The sequence below is a fragment of the Styela clava genome, chromosome 6 (assembly GCF_964204865.1).
Source record: "Styela clava chromosome 6, kaStyClav1.hap1.2, whole genome shotgun sequence".
In the NCBI taxonomy this organism is placed as follows: Eukaryota; Metazoa; Chordata; class Ascidiacea; order Stolidobranchia; family Styelidae; genus Styela; species Styela clava.
In genome coordinates this window covers 23,193,040-23,211,609 of record NC_135255.1, presented here as the reverse complement: position 1 = coordinate 23,211,609, position 18,570 = coordinate 23,193,040, and the positions used below count along the sequence as shown (strand labels likewise).

At 37.3% G+C, this 18,570-nt stretch overlaps 2 protein-coding genes across 2 annotated transcripts; one reads left to right on the top strand and one right to left on the bottom strand.

Moving 5' to 3' along the window:
* Positions 1 to 281: 281 nt before the first annotated feature.
* LOC144424590 (microfibril-associated glycoprotein 4-like) lies at positions 282 to 3,630 on the bottom strand. The gene is made up of 5 exons (XM_078114015.1): positions 3,288 to 3,630; positions 2,802 to 2,956; positions 2,038 to 2,137; positions 1,628 to 1,724; positions 282 to 1,143 (listed from the first exon to the last, which is right to left on the bottom strand). The coding sequence occupies exons 1-5, from the start codon at positions 3,628 to 3,630 to the stop codon at positions 816 to 818; spliced, it is 1,023 nt and encodes a 340-aa protein (XP_077970141.1). The 3' UTR covers positions 282 to 815.
* A 4,116-nt stretch (positions 3,631 to 7,746) lies between these two features.
* On the top strand, positions 7,747 to 17,504 carry LOC144424271 (centriolar and ciliogenesis-associated protein HYLS1-like). Its single transcript, XM_078113398.1, has 7 exons — positions 7,747 to 7,838; positions 9,043 to 9,198; positions 10,974 to 11,145; positions 11,527 to 11,575; positions 11,951 to 12,014; positions 14,550 to 14,664; positions 15,401 to 17,504. The coding sequence occupies exons 1-7, from the start codon at positions 7,747 to 7,749 to the stop codon at positions 15,530 to 15,532; spliced, it is 780 nt and encodes a 259-aa protein (XP_077969524.1). The 3' UTR covers positions 15,533 to 17,504.
* The last annotated feature ends 1,066 nt before the right edge of the window (positions 17,505 to 18,570 follow it).

Genomic DNA, 18,570 nt, shown 5'->3' with positions numbered 1-18,570 from the left:
TACAGACTTTATTCTCCCAAAATGACTTCCTTCAAAGTATTATTCTCGCAAACGACCATTCCCACAAAAGTACATTTGTAAAATTTACAAACATCAATCGCGCTCGCAATCAGCTGTCCTTCCGTTCTCCAACCCAAATAAATTAACAAGCCTGTTGTCTAATGCATGATTTATCGACATCTAAGCATGCTATCAAGAATTAAATGATTAAAAATTATTATGTACATTTGAAGAAACTTGAATGAATTCAAAACAACGAAATTACTAGATTTAATGGAAGTTTTAAGACATTTGAATAAAACAATTGTTTGGTTCAAATTTTACCATTGAAAGATGTCAAACAGAAAATAATTTTACATGTATTTATACAAGATTAAACGCATATATAGAATAATGACAAAATGGTTAGTTCAGGTATTTGTTATATTAATGTATTGAAAATGAAAACTCTATCTCGGATGATTAGGTGAAAAGTCATTGAAATGTTGATTTTGTAAAATGAAAATATATTTACATTTTACCAAAGGCTGTGGAAATAATAGTTCGAGATATTGAAGAAACCGAGTTCAGAATCCGAGTATATTATCAAAATGAGAAAAATTTGAGATTACGAACTTGGAAAATTTCGACTTCTGACTTCAAATAAGTACCTGGTAAAATTTGGGATTTCGTATTTTGACTTGAAGAAATTGGGAAAACGACTTTTTGCAGGATAAGTTTGATATAGTAATTAAATTTTTGTTCAAAATTGCAACACCGATTTAGGAAAATTTTTAACATTCTACTCTAACTCCACAGCCTTGGTTTAGACATTATTACATTCTCGGACGGAATTTCATTTCTGTGAACTTCAGTGAGTGATCCATTCCCTTCCAATGATACCAGATGACTCCTTCACTGTTTCTACTAGTCTGACCTCCACTGATATATTTACCGTTGAGGGTTGAGTGATAGCAACTATTAAACCACCATCCACCACTGTTATATTTACTTGCACAGTTGCTACTATACCTATCATTGTCCCGATCCTTCGTCGTAAACTTCATTGCGTTATGTCTAGATGTAAGTGAATCCCCAGCATTTCCTGAATATCCTCCAACATTGAGTCGATATTTTGTAGAAGCAGATCCGATGGAAAACGACCTGAAATAAGAGAATATTATTTCAACAACATAGATATAATGCGTTTTATTATAGAATTTCATATTCAGTCCTGAAACCCGAAAAATCAGTTTTGCATCACCTATATGATGATACAAGCCGCGAGAAATGCTCGACCGGATTTGTAAGAATCTAAACAAAGTGTTACTAATAGGAAGGATGCTGTTTTTAGATGATCGATAATTTCCAAGTTTTGTCTTATTCAGTCAACTTGGTCAATCTCATAATCAAAACTATTACTCGACCAGAAAATTTTTCATTAAACACAAAGTAAAGATAGGAAGTCGGATTTGAAATAATAAACAAGTTGCCGGAGTCAAATTCTTCCAATTAAATCTGAAAAGTATTCCGAATGATTCAGCTTTTTTAATCAAAAATTGTCGTTTCCGAATCAGAAGCCGGAATCTCCGTCCGCAATACCCACAGCTGTAAAAAACGGGTAAAATATAATTGATGAAATACTTACGAATACTTGGCGTAGCGTTTATATCCCTCCCAATCTTCCAAATCAATTCTGAGTTCAAAGTCACCGTCTGATGTTAATCGATGTAGTTTCTCCAATCCTAACAAATTTGAGAACATTGTAAATTATTTTATTTGATTAGATGCTTCACTTCAAGATTCACAAGCGACTATATTTGGGAGAATATTTGCACTTCAGCATAGTTTACACCCAAGCTATTACGCATAGATTAAAGTCAATATTTTCATTTTAGTTAGCTTTGCTTTCGAAAAATATATCATAGAATCCCGTTGCCAGAATTGCCAGTATTCTGGTGATATGTTAATTATGGAACTTTATAAATGATAAACAAGTTGAAGTTTTTTGATTTTTTTTTTTACAAGCCTATCCTTTCCAACAACCATCTATCTTACCCATCCAATATTCCCCGGTTAAATTTCCAAATCCATTCGCATATGCATTCCAGTCATACGAGGCGAAATCGAGCATTCCGTTAGACCTTCGTTGAAAAACCTGTTACAGAAAATGTATCTATTCCTTCGGTATGCCCAGCAAAGAATAACAAAAATTGCTTGTCTACGATACAAAGTATTCGTGAATCGTGCTGAACTAACTAGACCAACATATACAGCCACTATTCGACATCTTTGACCGCGCATAGGGCGATTTACTATTTCCATACACTAGACCTCAGCTGTCGAGGAAACGCACTCCGCGGGCTGTAGTTCACCGCAAATTAAGTGATCATGCTCTTGGATAAAATATATACTGATTGTTAGCATTGATCTGTGACACCTTCCTCTAAAGTGCATTTAAAATGTTTAAAGTGCAAAATAGCAGTTGTTACGACGGCGCTCCGGAAGTATTCGTACTAAGATGACGCACAACCTGAACAACCCTTACCTGGTACACATACTATGTTCAGGTTGTGCGCCATCTTGGTAGGAATACTTCGGGAGCACCGTTACGGCTGTATATTACGTACACTTGGCTACTTGGTTTTGCCAGATGAGTCTCGGACTGAAACTACAGTTTTAAATTATTTGATTCGTCTGATATCTATTTGTATCTGAGTGTGTCATAACTGCAGTTTGCCCAAGATGATTCAGACGACACAAGCTCACAAGTGCGCCATAATACATTGTAATCTTGTACATTAAATACGAAATTTTCTCACCATCCATTTTCCTCCGTCTGTCGATGTGTCGCAATAAACGTGAATTATTTGGTTCAATCTCACTGGATAGATTGCAAACACACCGCCTGTTACCAGGGCTTGATCTGTTGTGGCGAAATTGCTGCAGTCTTCATTGAGCACAAGCGCGAACATACCTAATGAAAACGAATACATAAATCAGTTGGCAATAAGTCAGAACAAAAATAATATAGAAATGCAAAAATAGTTGCCAAGGATGTCCCTGTTGTCTGCGAATGAGTGGTCGCATACAAAGTGAATAAACGAGCGGTAGTCTGATTGTAAGAGGTATCACATATATGATGACAAATGATGTCGAAAATGTTGTTTGCGCTTAGTTTTTGGTATGATGGTGGCGATCACCAGTATTAAACTATACTGCCTAGTCGGGGAACAGTCGGTAGTCGGTAGTAACAGAAAGTGGCCATTATCAGACTTTGTATATCGCTATAAATAATGTTGCATTACCCATTACTTTTTTTTCTACAATCTCTCCGACTCTTGTGTAGTTCACTTGGCCTGGTGGTCCAGAAACCCCGGGCTGACCTTTGACCCCTTGTGGACCGACGCTTCCAGCAGGTCCACGGGGACCGACTATTCCGGGTAGTCCAGGTGGGCCCTTTGGCCCAGTTTTTCCAACCCGCGGCCCTCTCTGTTGTCTTACCGATGTATGGTCGGTATCTTGACACATATACGTTTCGCAATATCGATTCATTTGCTCGGTCAGTACTGTCCCATAATTATCCAAAGCAGATGCGTTCCCCAAAGTAATTATTCCAATAAGCATAAACAGGGTGATATATTTGATCATGGTTAGTTTCAAAAATACTCGTATTTATCTGAGATGAATAAACAATACTTTAAAATTACAACTTACTTAACACAATCACAGTAGATAACACATAGCCTACAACACGCAAATGGAATCCGGTTAATTAAAGTCTACTGCATCTTTGTTCTGCATTTTAGACTTGGATCAAGAATGACTGTTGGCTTCAAGTCTGAGCCTAGTATTTTTAATGCATTGCGTAGAAAAGTGGTTCCCAACCTTATATGGCTTGTGGGCCCCGTCTGGAGGCTTTTAGCACTCTGGCCCTCTGTTTATTATTCCAGTGGCATTTATAGTGTTATTTTGATTGGTAGATACCATATCTCATTTTGTGTGAACAATTTCTGCTCAACAAAGTGAAAACACCGTATAAAGAAATGAAACTAGGAAAACGAGGAGTTTTCCATCAAAATGAAAATTAAAATCAATTTCGCGCCTAGCATTGTGGTTCACTAAAATCCCGGACATGTCAGGAAAAATCTGGCGTATGGCAACATTAATTCATGCACACTTTCACGACTATTTGAAATTTACAACAGCGGCAGTGTGGCTTGCCCATAACAGTAGCTGGGTCCATCCATTAAAGATTGAACAAATAGGTAGTTTCATAGACACTCCCGAAGTATGTGAACCTGCATGGCGGACATCGGAACCAGGTTATGTGTACCAGGTTAGGGATATGCCATAATATTATTCCAATTATTCTTATTTTAGTTATATGACGAGTTCGGAGACTAGCCAAGTGACTCCCGTAGTATTTGTACCTGAAATTATGGCCTAACCCTAACCTGGTACACATACTACGTTCCGGTGTCCGCCATCTTGGTTCACATACTTCTTGAGTACCGCTTTATCATTAAATAGTGAGTAATAGGAAGTTTTAAAATAAGCAAAAGGATGAATTTAAATTGATGAATTTAAAAGCTGAGAACCACCAGTTTAGATTGACCTATTTTTACCTATGCTTGTTTAGAGTCTTGTCAAAAATCAGATTACAGAAAATATATAGTGTAAACAGTAAACCAGGTCTGGAGTCGGTGCAGGTCGGAACCAGAGGCCGTGGCTAATTATATTGGCTTCAGATCCTTTCAATCTAATTTTCAAAATCTATATAGCAGCTATAAATCATTAAATTTTAATCTGGCGAAATGTTCAAAATGATCTTCTTAAAATATCAATTCTAACAGACTTAGGTTAATTAAAAAATGCAACCTCAATTCCAATAACATCAAAACCGCCAATCTAAACCACCTATCACTACAACTACACTGAACTAAAATTATTTTATCATCAGACACTTACTAAGCGAAATATGAATGAGATTGCAATTGCGCCAAATTTCATGCGAGAAAGAGACCGTGTGTGACATAATTTTAAAAAGATAAAATAGAGAGAAACGTGAGAAAAAAATAGGATACGAGTAAATAACGAGAGATTTGATCACAATTCAACACCCCGATATTTCAGTTCCTCATTGCGTGCGAACCAAAGCCCCACGAACTACGAATGGAATTCCTATGCATTGGACCATGAACGTATCTTCGCACGCAACTTTGGAATAAAAAATAAAATAGACAATTTTACCTCACGATGTCTTGAATATTTCCACACGTTAAAATTATTTCATGCAAGTTTGCTCAAATTAATTTTTCCAAAATTACTACATAGTATGTACTACCTAGTCGATCCGTTTGACTTTGTTATGTAAGTACATTTTAATGACTATTTTGATTGTTTTAAACCTTAATCTTACCTGAGACTTCAGTTTGGCTACTAAAGTGCGGTCTCACATATGATAACACTATTTCAATTTTCCCATCAATTATAATTGGTTTCTTAGAAATACTAGAACGTGCCATTGTTTATTTATACATTTTTTATTCTATGCTCACACCCGCTTTTCGGTCCGAATGAAGCACCGTGCGAGCGCCCGTCTCAAGGGGTTATTATTTTTAATCGAAATTTAACGCTTCGACGTCTAGTACAACATACTCAGGACTCTTGGAATATATTATAAATCTATCATACAGTTATAATCTTCAAATCGTGTTCTGGCTGAATGTTCAAAATTCTTTGCTGAAAATATTGATTCTAACCGACTTAGGGTCATTTAAAAAGCAACTCAATTCCAATACCACCAGAAACTGCCAAACTAAACAACCTATTACTCCAACTAAATTTATGAACTAAAATTATTTCACCATCAAATACTGACTAAGAGAAATATGCAAACCATGACTTCATTTCAAAAAGATAAAAGATTGAGAAACGCGAGCAAAATACGACGCGAGTAAATAACGAGGAATTTGTTCAACACCCCGATATCTCAGCTCCTCATTGCGTGCGACCCAAAGTCGCACGAACTATTAATGGAATTCCTATGCATTGAACCATGAACGTATCTTCGCACGCAACTTTGGTATGAAATAAGAAAATAGACAATTTTACCTCACGATGTCATAGATATTTCCACACGTTAAAATTATTTTATACAAGTTTGGTCAAATTAATTTTCCCAAAATTACTACATAGTATTTACTACCTAGTCTATTCGTTTGACTTTGTTATGTAAGTACATTTTAATGCCTATTCTGATGATTTTAAACCTTAACCTTATCTGAGACTTCAGCTTGGCTACTAAAGTGCGGTCTCACATATGGTAACACTATTTCAATTTCCCTCTCATTTTTAACTGGTATCTTAGGAATACCAGAATGTGTCATGGTTTATTAATATATTTTTTGTTCGACGCTCACACCCACCTTTCTCTCCGAATAGAGCACCGTGCGAGCACCCGTCTTAAAGGGCTACTATTTTCAATCGAAATTTGGAGTTCAATTCTTTCCACCACCAAACTAGCTATAATTTTTTAACATATTCAGGACACTTGGAATATATTATAAATCTATCATGCAGTGGTAAATTTTCAAATCGTGCACTGGCGAAATGTTCGAGATGATGCGCTAAAAATATTGCATTAACCGACTTAGGGTAATGTATAATGCAACTTCAATTCCAATAACACCAAAACTGCTAAACTAAACTACCTATTACTCTAACTACATTGAACTAAAATTGTTTCATCATCAGACACTGACTAAAGTGAAATATGCGAACGGGTAACTATGACATCATTTCAAAAAAATAAAAGTGAGAGAAAAGTGGGGAATATGCGATACGAGTTAATAAGGAGAGATTTGTACACAATTCAACACCCCGATATTTCAGCTCCTCATTGCGTGCGAACCAAAGCCCCACGAACTATGAATGGAATTCCTATGCATTAAACCATGAACGTATCTTCGCACGCAACTCAGAATAAAAAAATAGAATAGAGAATTCCACCTTACGATATCTTAGACATTTCCATACGTTTAAATTATTTCATGTAAGTTTGCTCAAATCATTTTGTCTCAAATTATTACATAGTATGTACTACCTAGTCATCCGTGTGACTTCGTTATGTAATTACATTTAAAGGCTTATTTTGATGGTTTAAAACCTTATTTTTACCTGAGACTTCTGTTTTAACCGGAATTTAACTGCTTGAACCCGGCAAGCCGGTTTACCGGCTTGTTTTTCGTTTCAGAAGGAATCAGCTTTATGACCTCGTATGTCTAGAACCACAATGAGTATTTAAATAAATATTTTATTGCATGAAAGCTGGTCATTGGTCAGTACGTCATGGCCGATTATTGAACGTGTTCATCCGACACAAGAATGTAGAAATGCATATTTTGCTATAAGTTTGGTTATACGATAGCTACGAAAGTAATTCAAGTATCAACTGAAAGCATACAAAGAGCTCTATGTTATTGCTAAAATATTCCTCAATAAAATACGAGATTTCGGATCATAACTAACTAAAAATGAGAAAAATGTTGCGACTAAAATGAATTTCTCAATTTTTAACAAACTTTATTTCAAAATGTAACATCTTATCTCTTTGCGCGAATTTGCTTTCGTTTGAGATGCCCCTCAGTTCGCTACTCATAATTGTTAAAAAATTATGAACGTTCAGAAATACCAATATTTCGAATTATTTTATTGTCCTGCCGATACGGCGCGGCAGACCTATGCATTCCTATGCATTGAACCATGAACGTATCTTCACACGCAACTCCGAATAAAATATCACGATGTCTTACATATTTCCACACGTCAAAATATTTTATGCAAGTTTGCTCAAAGTAATTTGTCCCAAATTACTACTTAGTATGTACTATCTAGTCCAGGGGTCGGCAACCTTTTGAATTCAGCGTGCCATTTTATGAATAATGAGCACCTTCGCGTGCCAAACGTTTATGTTTTGGTTTGCATAGTCAACTACCTGATTTGAATAGTATACGGATGAAAATCAAATTTATTTCTTAGATAACGTGCATGGAAATTAGCTACATTCGACCTGTCTTTGCACGACCTAAGACATAGGTATGAAGGTCAATCACGATTAGTTTTGTAGCCAGAAACAATGTGAACGCGACAATACTGAAAAGGATAAAATTTATTTCATCATCTTGGTTAGGGCTACATGTAGCTCACACAGAAATGATAAAAATTTCGACTTCCGCGAGGTACCCAGCCAGCCAAGCGCGCAGTCAGGATTTTCAAAAGGGGGGTTCAAAATCGGAAATTTTCATTTCATTCTGAAACAGTCGCCGCGATTACGCGTTCATAAAAAGAGTCGACTTTTAGGTATACCATAAAATATTTTACGAGAATCTATAAAATTTTCTTCTATTTTGATATAATTGTGTCGCGGTTCCGTAACTCGCGGTTCCGTCTTCTTGTGTCAAAATATAAACACTACTTGTCTAAAATACCGCTCAATCTGTTGCGTATAAAAATATGAGATAGACATGCGTGCTTGTATTTAGTGTGGATACTTTTTTGTGACCATATTTAAAATGTCTTGATTTATTATAATTTAATTGTCTTCAATTTAACCCGCGTTTGCATCGACAATTTAGATCCGTATTTTTGCCATTTTGCGAATTCGACAAATCTGAGATGTACTTGCAACAATGACTATTTCAACTTCTCTCTCAATTTTAAATGTTATCTAGGAAATACTAGAACGTGCCATGGTTTAATAGAATAGAATATTCAAAATATATTCGAATGATCTCAGGCAGAGGAGGCGAACTACAAAATTTACACAACAGGGTGCCGCAATGAACGACACACAATTTTTCTTCATTTAAATTACCTGTGTTGTAAAGAATTTTCAATTGTTTTAATTTTATCGTACCAAGCAGCCCTTCAACTGAATACTAAGTAGCAGTGATGAGGCACCATTGACATGGCAACCTCGAGATTTCACTACTACAATTACCACCAGTAATGATATTCCCACATTTTATGATCATCATGACAATGATGATGAGATCACAGGTTTTTCGGTTACCCTAGCAACAGCGAGGACATCACTTCTCAAGGTAGATTTCAAATTACTGATGACATCACACCGGTAACCCCAACAACCAGTGTCACGCAGGAGTTACCAACGAGCTCAGAAAGGAGAGTCATCAGACGCAGGAAAGTTCTAAGGTGGGTATTTCTATATCTTCACTCTAAACAAGGCAGTAGGCAAGCTATCAAGCACGTTTTTATGGAAGAGTTTTCTCGCCCTAATTTTGAATATGCTCTAGAACATAGGTTCTCAAAGTGCTCCGTACGGAGCCCCAGGGCTCCGCGAGAGAAACCCAGGGGCTCCGCGAGCTATTGGATTACTTTTCAAAGTACTGACTTGGCTAATTTAAAACTGTTCGTAGAAGCAATAACAGCTTTGATAAAATTTGACAACAAGATATCCTTGAAATATTGCAAAGTGGCGGAATTAAAAATGACAATATTTATAAGCAGGAGCGCAGCCAGAATTCTTTAGAGGGAGGAAGTTCAAAATTGGAATCGGAAATTTACGCGCAACATTCTTGGCGATTCAAAAAAAAACGGATAACGAGATTTCTGTTGCGTAAAATATTCAATTCATGACCGATGCGAGCATTTAAAGTGTCTTGTCGTAATAATTCAATTGTGCTCATCGTTACTCACGTTTGATCAGAGATTACTATTAGGATTGCTAAAAGGAAAAAATACTATTCTAAGATAACATAAACTGCGTGATAAACTGCCATCTATAAATAAATTGGAGTTGTATTTTTGCGATCTTGGGATATGTTAAACTTGATATCGCCGTTTGAAAAATCACAAGTTTTGGCAAAATACGAACGATTGAAATTTATTTTAGTGCATGCGACTCTGTCGGTAGTTTCAGAATGGAAAAATGGTACCTAGCGCGCATAATTAATTGACTGTGTTTCAATTTCGCAGTTACCACGATGAATAACCGAAGAAAACCTAACATAACACCAAATTTTGTGATTTACAATGTCTATAAAAGCGTTTTTATTCTGACGTGAGTCTGCTGAAACAAAACTTATATACAAAACTTATCTTTCATTTTAAGTTTCAGTTCTAATATTTTAGAATGCCGCTTTTTAATCAAGAAGTTTGAATTGCGGATTTACCTCTTTATTAACTATTATTTTTTGCACTTCGTAGCCGATGATTATAATATGGGAACATGTTTTTTAAATTGATTTCATAATTTCCCACGAGAACGAAAAAGCAATTATCGTCGTCATTGTGGAACAATACATGTATATGCCGAAGGGAATTTTTGATTTAGGGAGAATAAACACTGGCGTAAAGATGTTTGAGGTTTAAAAACACGCCATGCTGACGAAAACAATCGGAGATTGTAACAAAATACAATCGCGCACGTTATTAGCGGCCTTAAGTCTTCCAAAAATGTCAATAGGGGAAAAGATTCGACCCCTAATTTAAAATTTACAGCTTTAGTCTCTTACAATTTATCTTTGAAAAAGGTTCAGTATTTAAATTGAGTAAAGTACGTTTAACTTACTCTGGAATATTAATCGGAAAGTAACAATTTCAACATTTATTTTGGGGCTCCGTGAATAATAGTCAACATTTTCAAGGGCTCCGCAACACCAAAAGTTTGAGAACCCCTGCTCTAGAACAGGGCGTCCAAAATTTTAAGCTCGTGAGTCGCGTTCTTTTTCAATATATTCAATTTTTTGCCAACCTGTTAAGTCGGCATTGTTATACAAGCACGTCACTTTTCTGGTTTTGTGTTCGAAGTCGGTATTGTTATGTAAGCGCGCCTTTTCTCAGATCCTATGTGTTCTTCGAAATTGTGAAATATATGTTTTTGCCCTAGTTTTAGTAATTGTGTTTCAAATCAAAAGTCTAATATCGAATTATTGAGTCAAAATGTCTCAAAATTGTTGCTTTTTTAGAAAACAACAAAATGGAGAATCTGCGGTCTTCGATGAGTCGTTAGTTGCGGACGGGATGAACGAAAATTCTTACAGACTTCACGACATTTCCATGGATGACATGGCGGTTAGTTACGATCGGGAACGCTTGGCAACAATGCTCCCACCTAGACCTCATACAGCCAGGCCTTTGGTGAGTCACGCAATAGTTTTTGGTTATTTTCGACTGAGTGGGTGACTCGACCTGTGAGTGCAATTACAAGACTTGTGAGTGCAATGAGTCATTGCCAATGACTCAATTTGTAATTTTTCACAGCAGCGGGCTAAAATGACCCAGCTTGTGAGATTTAATGACTTCGGCCAGTCAAACGATAAGTTTCACTTATGTCTGAGTAAATCTGAGAAATTTTTTCTTAAGTTTTCTATTACGAACAAAGCTTTGTGAAAGCAACCATTAGTTTGTAAGGAGGTACTATGTTTTTGTCGGACATTTTCTGGTTCAGAATTGCTCACCAATTTATCTCACCCTTGGTGAGCTGGCCAATGTTGTTAAGTCCAAGTCTTTTTTTTTTAGGAAAGGAAAGCGGATCAAGAGTTCATTCACGATCAACCGTTACCTTCATGTGAGTGTGATTCTTATTTGCATAAAGCTTCATTTTAGGAATATTTGAGGAATTCCCATTTAGAAATTCACTTTGGAGTGAATTTATCGGGTGTCGCGTGCAATTTTCTGGGTGTCGGGTGCAATTTCCCGGGTGTTGGGTGCAAATTTTCGGGTGTAGGGTGCAAATTTTCAGGTGTCGGGTGCAAATCTTTGGGTGTTAAGTGCAAATTTTCGGTGTTAATCAATGTACTGTAAATTAATGAATAACACCCAGTGATGAAGCCCTTTGCTTGTGCCCTCCAGTAAAACGCTCTGTGGCCATCTAGGGGGGCTTGTGGCCCAGTTTGAGGATCTGATCTACCCCACCCCTAACCCCTCTGTTTTTTATCTACAGACATCAGACCGAACACAGTTCACCCTCATACAAGGAATATCAAGAAATCAGACCCTGTTAACAGGTTGGTTACTCTTTATGGAGTACTTTTTGATGACACGTTTTAACTGTAGGCAACTACTGGTACGTAACAAGCCACATTATTGCATGGATCAGTATCTTCCCCATTCGGCATTGCCAACCCAATTTGTTATTTTCCAATGATTTTCGAGATAAAATTATATTTTCATTAAATTTGAATTTAATATTATTCGAGTAACTCTCAATAAAACTGGTATGTACTATAATTGGCGGTCCCGTAGTAAGTGTACGAAGATGTTGAGTAGAGCTCGACCGATATCACTTTTTGGCACCGATACCGATAACGATATATCGGCCAACTAGTGACCGATAACCGATATCGACATACCGATATCTACAACCTGAACCCGCAGTAAATACAAATAGAAAGAAAAATTCAGTTTCAGTCAATCAAAAGTTTATGTTGAAAAATAAAGACGTCCTACACAGTGCTTGCATCATTGATAAAAGTTTAACAGCAAATAATAAGAACACACATTAATGCACAAAACAGAAGGCAAAGTTTGAAAAAACCAAGCACAAAAGAAAAAGGGCAATCAGTAAAAAGCTTATAGAAGTCCATTTTGATCCATACAGTAGTAGGTGGGGACTAGGCTTGCACGTAATTTAGGGAATTACGTAATTATTTCGAGTTACGGAAGGGAAGTTACAAATTACGTAAAGTCGCCACCCCGTTTGAGCGTTTGGTTTCACGATCAAAACGATATTATTATGAGCGTTATCACCATAACGCAATTAACACCGACAGACTTTTTTGTCTTCACGATTTGTTATCTTTTTTATTCGGCGCTGATAACAATAAATAAGAATGTGTTATAGTTGATTGTAATTCCGGAAGGCGTATTTTTCTTTCTCTCCGTGAAACAGACATGAAACGAATTTTACCGCCGCTATGGAGCAAAGGGAGAGAAGGCTACTTTCTTTTCCCGACTCAATCACTTTTATTAATACAAATTACAGCACATTAAAAAACAAAATAGAATTTATTAGCATTAATTTACAACGAGTTACGGGTAAGAATTTACCGCCGGCTAAATAATTAATATGTGATCTGAATTTATCGCAAATAATGCTATAACATTTAGGCCGCGAAATGATTTGATATAAAATGAAGCTTGGTAATCGGAATATCGTCAATAATTCAGCATCAATAATTATTGCAAAATGCTAACTAGGTAGCAAAGTCGGATAATGTAAAAAACGGAGCAATAACAAGTCTTCGTCGCGAGGCAAGCGCAGGTATAATCAAACGAAAGAATACGCTCGTCGTTGATTAATAACTTGGAAATCCGAAATTTTTACTCAATACGAAAGTCGATTTTAAAAGAGGCAACTATTGTTTCATAAATATCCGTATACCAGTGTTGGTAATGATAAAATTGATCGCATAAAATTGGGACGGTCAATTTATGAAGGTGATAAAGGAAAATCAAATCAACACAAAAGATAAAAATCAGAATAAATTTAATTTGAATTCACTCCTTGGTATTTGTCTTTAACATCTGTCACCGGCGTGTAGTACTGTCGGTGATATGAAAACCAAACTTCGATGTCCCATTCGGAAAAGAAGTGGATTCAAATGGTTTTTATGATAGGTTTAAATGCGTGAAAACATATCGCAATTACGGGGTCATTACGTAATCGATTTTGCCGTAATTACGGAATTTATTTTTGTCGATTACGTGCAAGTCTAGTGGTAACGCAAGATATTCGAAGGCGAGGATTTTGCGCCGCACGAAGAGATAAAAGAGAGAAATATAGAAGAGAACTCTCTGTTCATTGAGAGGCAAAATGAGAGAAGCGAGAAAAAGAAAACGCTCGGCTGCAGATATTTCCCGGGGAAAGAGACTAATTTTTTAGAACGTGGAAAAGCGACTAACGCTGATATATATCGGCCGGTTGGGCCGATATGATATATCGGCAAACACGCAATATCGGCCCGATATATCGGTTGGCCGATATATCGGTCGAGCTCTAATGTTGAGTCTGAAGAGTGCAATAACTCGATTGTGACTCGGGGGTACACTGATCTGGCTTCTGATTTGGTAATACATTGACTCGAGTTGTAACTTGAGAGTGCATTGATTCGACTTGTGAATCGAAAGTGCATCCACTAGGCCTCTGAGTTTGACAGTGCATTCACTCGGCTTTTGACTCACAATTACAGTAACGTGACCTGAATTGTAACCTGAGAATGCGTTGATTAGACTTGTGACTCGAGAGTACATTGGCTCAATCTGACTTGTGACTCGAGGCTACATTGACTCGACTTAGAAACGGGGTGCATTCACTGGGCTTCTGACTTGAGGGTGACCAAGAAAAGCATCGACTCGAGTCGTGACTTGTGAGCGAATTTACTCGCCTCGTCACATATAAAAGCAGCGGGCCGAATGAACTTATGAGTATTCTACCTCGACTCAGAAATTTGATGAAACTTGGACTTTAGCAACTTGTACCCAGAATTTCGATGGAATACCTTTACAATGAATAATCCTCTCAAAATATTTCCATCTTATAGATACCATCAATACAGAGACGTATGGAATTCAATAAAAGCTCCCGGAGAGAAAAGCCATAAAGATTTAAGATGGGAAGTCAAAGCCCAAATGATGTACAAGGATGAACCACAGCCGGTTAGTATTGCTACCCATAGCGCACTTGAACTTGAAATTTTGACTTCTTGCATAATTTGTTAACTATGCAAAATCTGAGTGTTTACAAGGGCAAAACCTAATAATCCGGGTTGTGGCCTTGCGGGCCCGCCTGTCGCTCACCCCTAACTTCAAGTCTAGCAGTTTAACCAGCATGTCATCGCTCGGCAAAAATGAGGGCTATTTTTGCCTATTCTATAATACATAATAAAGACTGCATGCCGTTAAAGGCATCACTGCAAGCATTCGGCACTACCTACTTATGCATGAGCTATGCACGAGGTTAACCGAGAGATATGTATACGCAAATACAGTTGAGTCTAACCCAGTGGTTTTCAAACGATGGGGCACGTCCCCTCGGGGGGCGTGGAAATATGAGGAACTACTATGATCTAAGACAGTGGTCCCCAAAGTTTATTGACCGGGGGCCAAAATTAGGAGCGGAAAGTTGTTCGCGGGCCAGGAGAATGGAGCACCTTCCTCGACTTGTGGTAAATGCCGTGACATTATATACTGGTATGCTGAATTGCAGCGTATATATATGTGCTTAAACCTAATCGGGGATTATTCTTGTGGCGTCCAGAAACCTGCCCCGTTGCCCTTCAAGGGAGACCTTGCTTAAGGCCCAGCTTAAGATACTTGAAAGATTCGGACCGCGGTCCGCCAGTTGAGTGAGCCCTGCTCTACACTATTCCTTCAACCTGTTTTCTATTTCCAGAAGCCACAAAGAATCTACGTCCCCAACACCTATGTTGTACCGACAAGTAAAAAGCGATCTGCTCTACGTTGGGAAGTGAGGCATGCGTTAGAGAGAGGAATGCCTGTGCCTTCTACATATACTGTGTTGTAATGATGACTTTTCACAGGTTCAGCAATACAAACAATTAGTTGGACCGTAGTTCTTAACCTTAAATTTTCATTTATATAAATAGGATTTGTATTACGCTGTGGCGAATGGTCACATTCTCATTATACAATTTGTTTTTTATCTTGTGCCTGAAAAGCTAGCGAGACCCCTGAAATCAATTTACAGACTTCCGGTTGGTAACGAATATCTTAGGCCAGTGGTTCCCAATCCGTGGGCTAATTAAGACCCGCCTAACGATTCAATATGGCCTGAGTAACTTGAGTAAAATAGTTCACTTTATGTTTTTTTATTGTTTTGCGTTTTCACTCAGACCGGCCAATTGTTACGTCATTATCACAGTTTAAGCATGTGTATAATCGTAGCAATTTAATTATATCGGTATCCTAATTATACGTTCCGATACCGTTATTGGCCCCTACTGGGCCCTCCTCTCTCCAGGCCCGCAATTATCATTTCACTTCTAATTTTGAACAGTGGTCAATCAACTTTGGGAACCACTGCTTTAGGGCAGGGGTGTGCAACCTTTTTCGCACGCGGGCCAAATATCAATAACCGGGTGAAACCGCGGGCCGCACCTACATTTAACACAGGCTTTCTATTAGTTGCAGGCACAAAATGATGTCATTTTGTTATTGATCTCATGTCATCATTGGGGGTCCTTGCAGAAATGATGAGTTGAAATGCATAAATTCCTTAAAACTGTAATTCAAATTCAAATATACTGTCACACCCAATTTAAACGAATTCAGTAAGAAATTTGCTGCTGGATTCTTTTCCCGACTACTTTTATCCAAATTTGCTTAAATGGAAGTGCTAGCAATTCTAAATGACGCCCATTTAAGAAAAAAAATATGTTACCGAAAAGTGCAATATTTGGAGCCATGGTTTTTTTCAAATGGGGAAAGTTATTTTGGTTGAGATGTTTTCTGTAAAATACGCCAAGATTCATTTCAAATAATTTGCTGTCAGATCTTATTCTAGGTTGGATTTAGACAAAATTAACCGATAGGCTGTAACCAAAACTCAGTTAGCTCTTGTATCTTTTAATATTATTTTTTTCAAACTGCTCTCCAGTTGCCTCTGCGGGCCGCACAATTTTCCCTTGCGGGCCGCATTTGGCCCGCGGGCCGCACTTTGCACACCCCTGCTTTAGGGCATCAATAATATCAGATTGCATAATAATTGAATTCGTAAGCAGTCTGAGTTTTTATTCATGTTGAAATTTTATTGTCTCCTCGACCTGTTTTTAGCAAAAATCTTATAAGATGTCATTTCTCCTACTTGAAAAAGACACATAAGATTATTTTTGAATATTGATATGTTTGAAGTTTGCATAAACTTTGGAGTTGAATTTGTGTAAAATCTTCAGTAGGGCTGGGCATTTTCGAATACCTGATGATTTCAAATCGAATATTTTTTTCGATTCGAACGAATCTCGAATACTCGGGAGATATAAAATTGTATGTAACTTTCTTATTGTATTCGGTCCTCCAGACACATAAGTTACTGAAAACATAGAATTCATTAATACAGACTGCTGAGCGTTCATAGACAAAAAAAAACACGTTTTCATCAATAGCTCACTACAGAAAAGAGCCATATGTCAAAATTTTGTGAAAAAATATGGCTTAAATAAAAATAAATTGAAAAATATATCTCGGCCATTGGAGGAAAGAAAAAAAACAAGATGGCGGCGATTCGAAATTTTGCTCTGAAACGATTCCAATAATTTACTATTCGATTCGAATACTCGATTTGAAATGTCCTGCCCTAGTCTTTAGTCAAATTTTATTTCATGGATATTTTCTAAACAGCTTTTAACAAATATTTAACAAAGAGGCGGAATGTATTAAACATTGGGTGTGGAAATGCAAATCCTGACTCTATTAGTTATTTTATCTTTTAATATCAAGTGTGAAAGAAAATGAATTTTAAATATACTTTTATACTAAAACTCCTGTTGTCAGAGATGTTGAATGACTAATGTTTTTCTCTCGATTGGTAGGTTATAAATATGCGCTAACTCGGACCTTATCATACCTATTTTGGCTTAATTATACCAAGCACCAGTCCATGTCAGGTATGAGAATGGGACCTGATCATGCCGACCAGTGGCCACGTGAACCACATTGTCACGTTGAGGAGTCCAGCAACTCTCTCTCATTTAATTATCTTCTACGGGACTCGAACTTGCGAACTGGCATAGAGTGATTAGAGATGTGATGGCATTGCTGGCCCTCTCATGATTCATGGTTGACGTGCAAGATCGGTCTTATTTGGAAGACATTTGCCTGCAAGGAAGTTTACAAGAATGTATATTTGCCAGAATGACCAGTGTTGGGAGGCCCGTAACATGATTAGAGTTGAATTTATCGAATACTCGATTTCGCTCGAAGTTGCTCAGAAATGAAATAGCATTGGAAGATGTTACGAATATGGATTTCAGCAAAAATGTGTCTTTGCGCGAATGCAGATGTGAGAAAGGCCACAGTTCATACTCATCAACATAGGAGTATTCTGAAGAAGCAATTTTTATTTGAACTTTAGAATGAGATAGCTCTTAATCAATTATTCCATGGGAGAAGAAAAGTGATAAGGCGATTTTAAATATATCGCTAACCACAGACACTCGTTTCATCGTCTGGTTATCTGACAAAGTATGAAAATAGTCAACCAGTTATTCGTTGTATATGTACTTGGTGGTGAAAGTCGTAACAGACCAACGGGTTACTTGAACCACTCTGAAAAGGTAGAAGTCAAGCAATCCTATTGCACGTTATTGCACCGCACCACAACCAGTGTAAGGTAATCAGAAGTGAAGTATGTTACCAATAAAATTTGAAGATTGACGCCACAGTTCGCAGGTTCAAATCCCATGCGGGGATAGTTATATGCGAGAGGATTGCTGGACGCCTCGCCGCCGTAAGGTGGTTTACGTAACCGCTGGTCGGTTACGGCTTTCTCCACCATCAAGTCAATGCTTCCGAAAACAAATACCTAACTCATTCCATACCCGACAT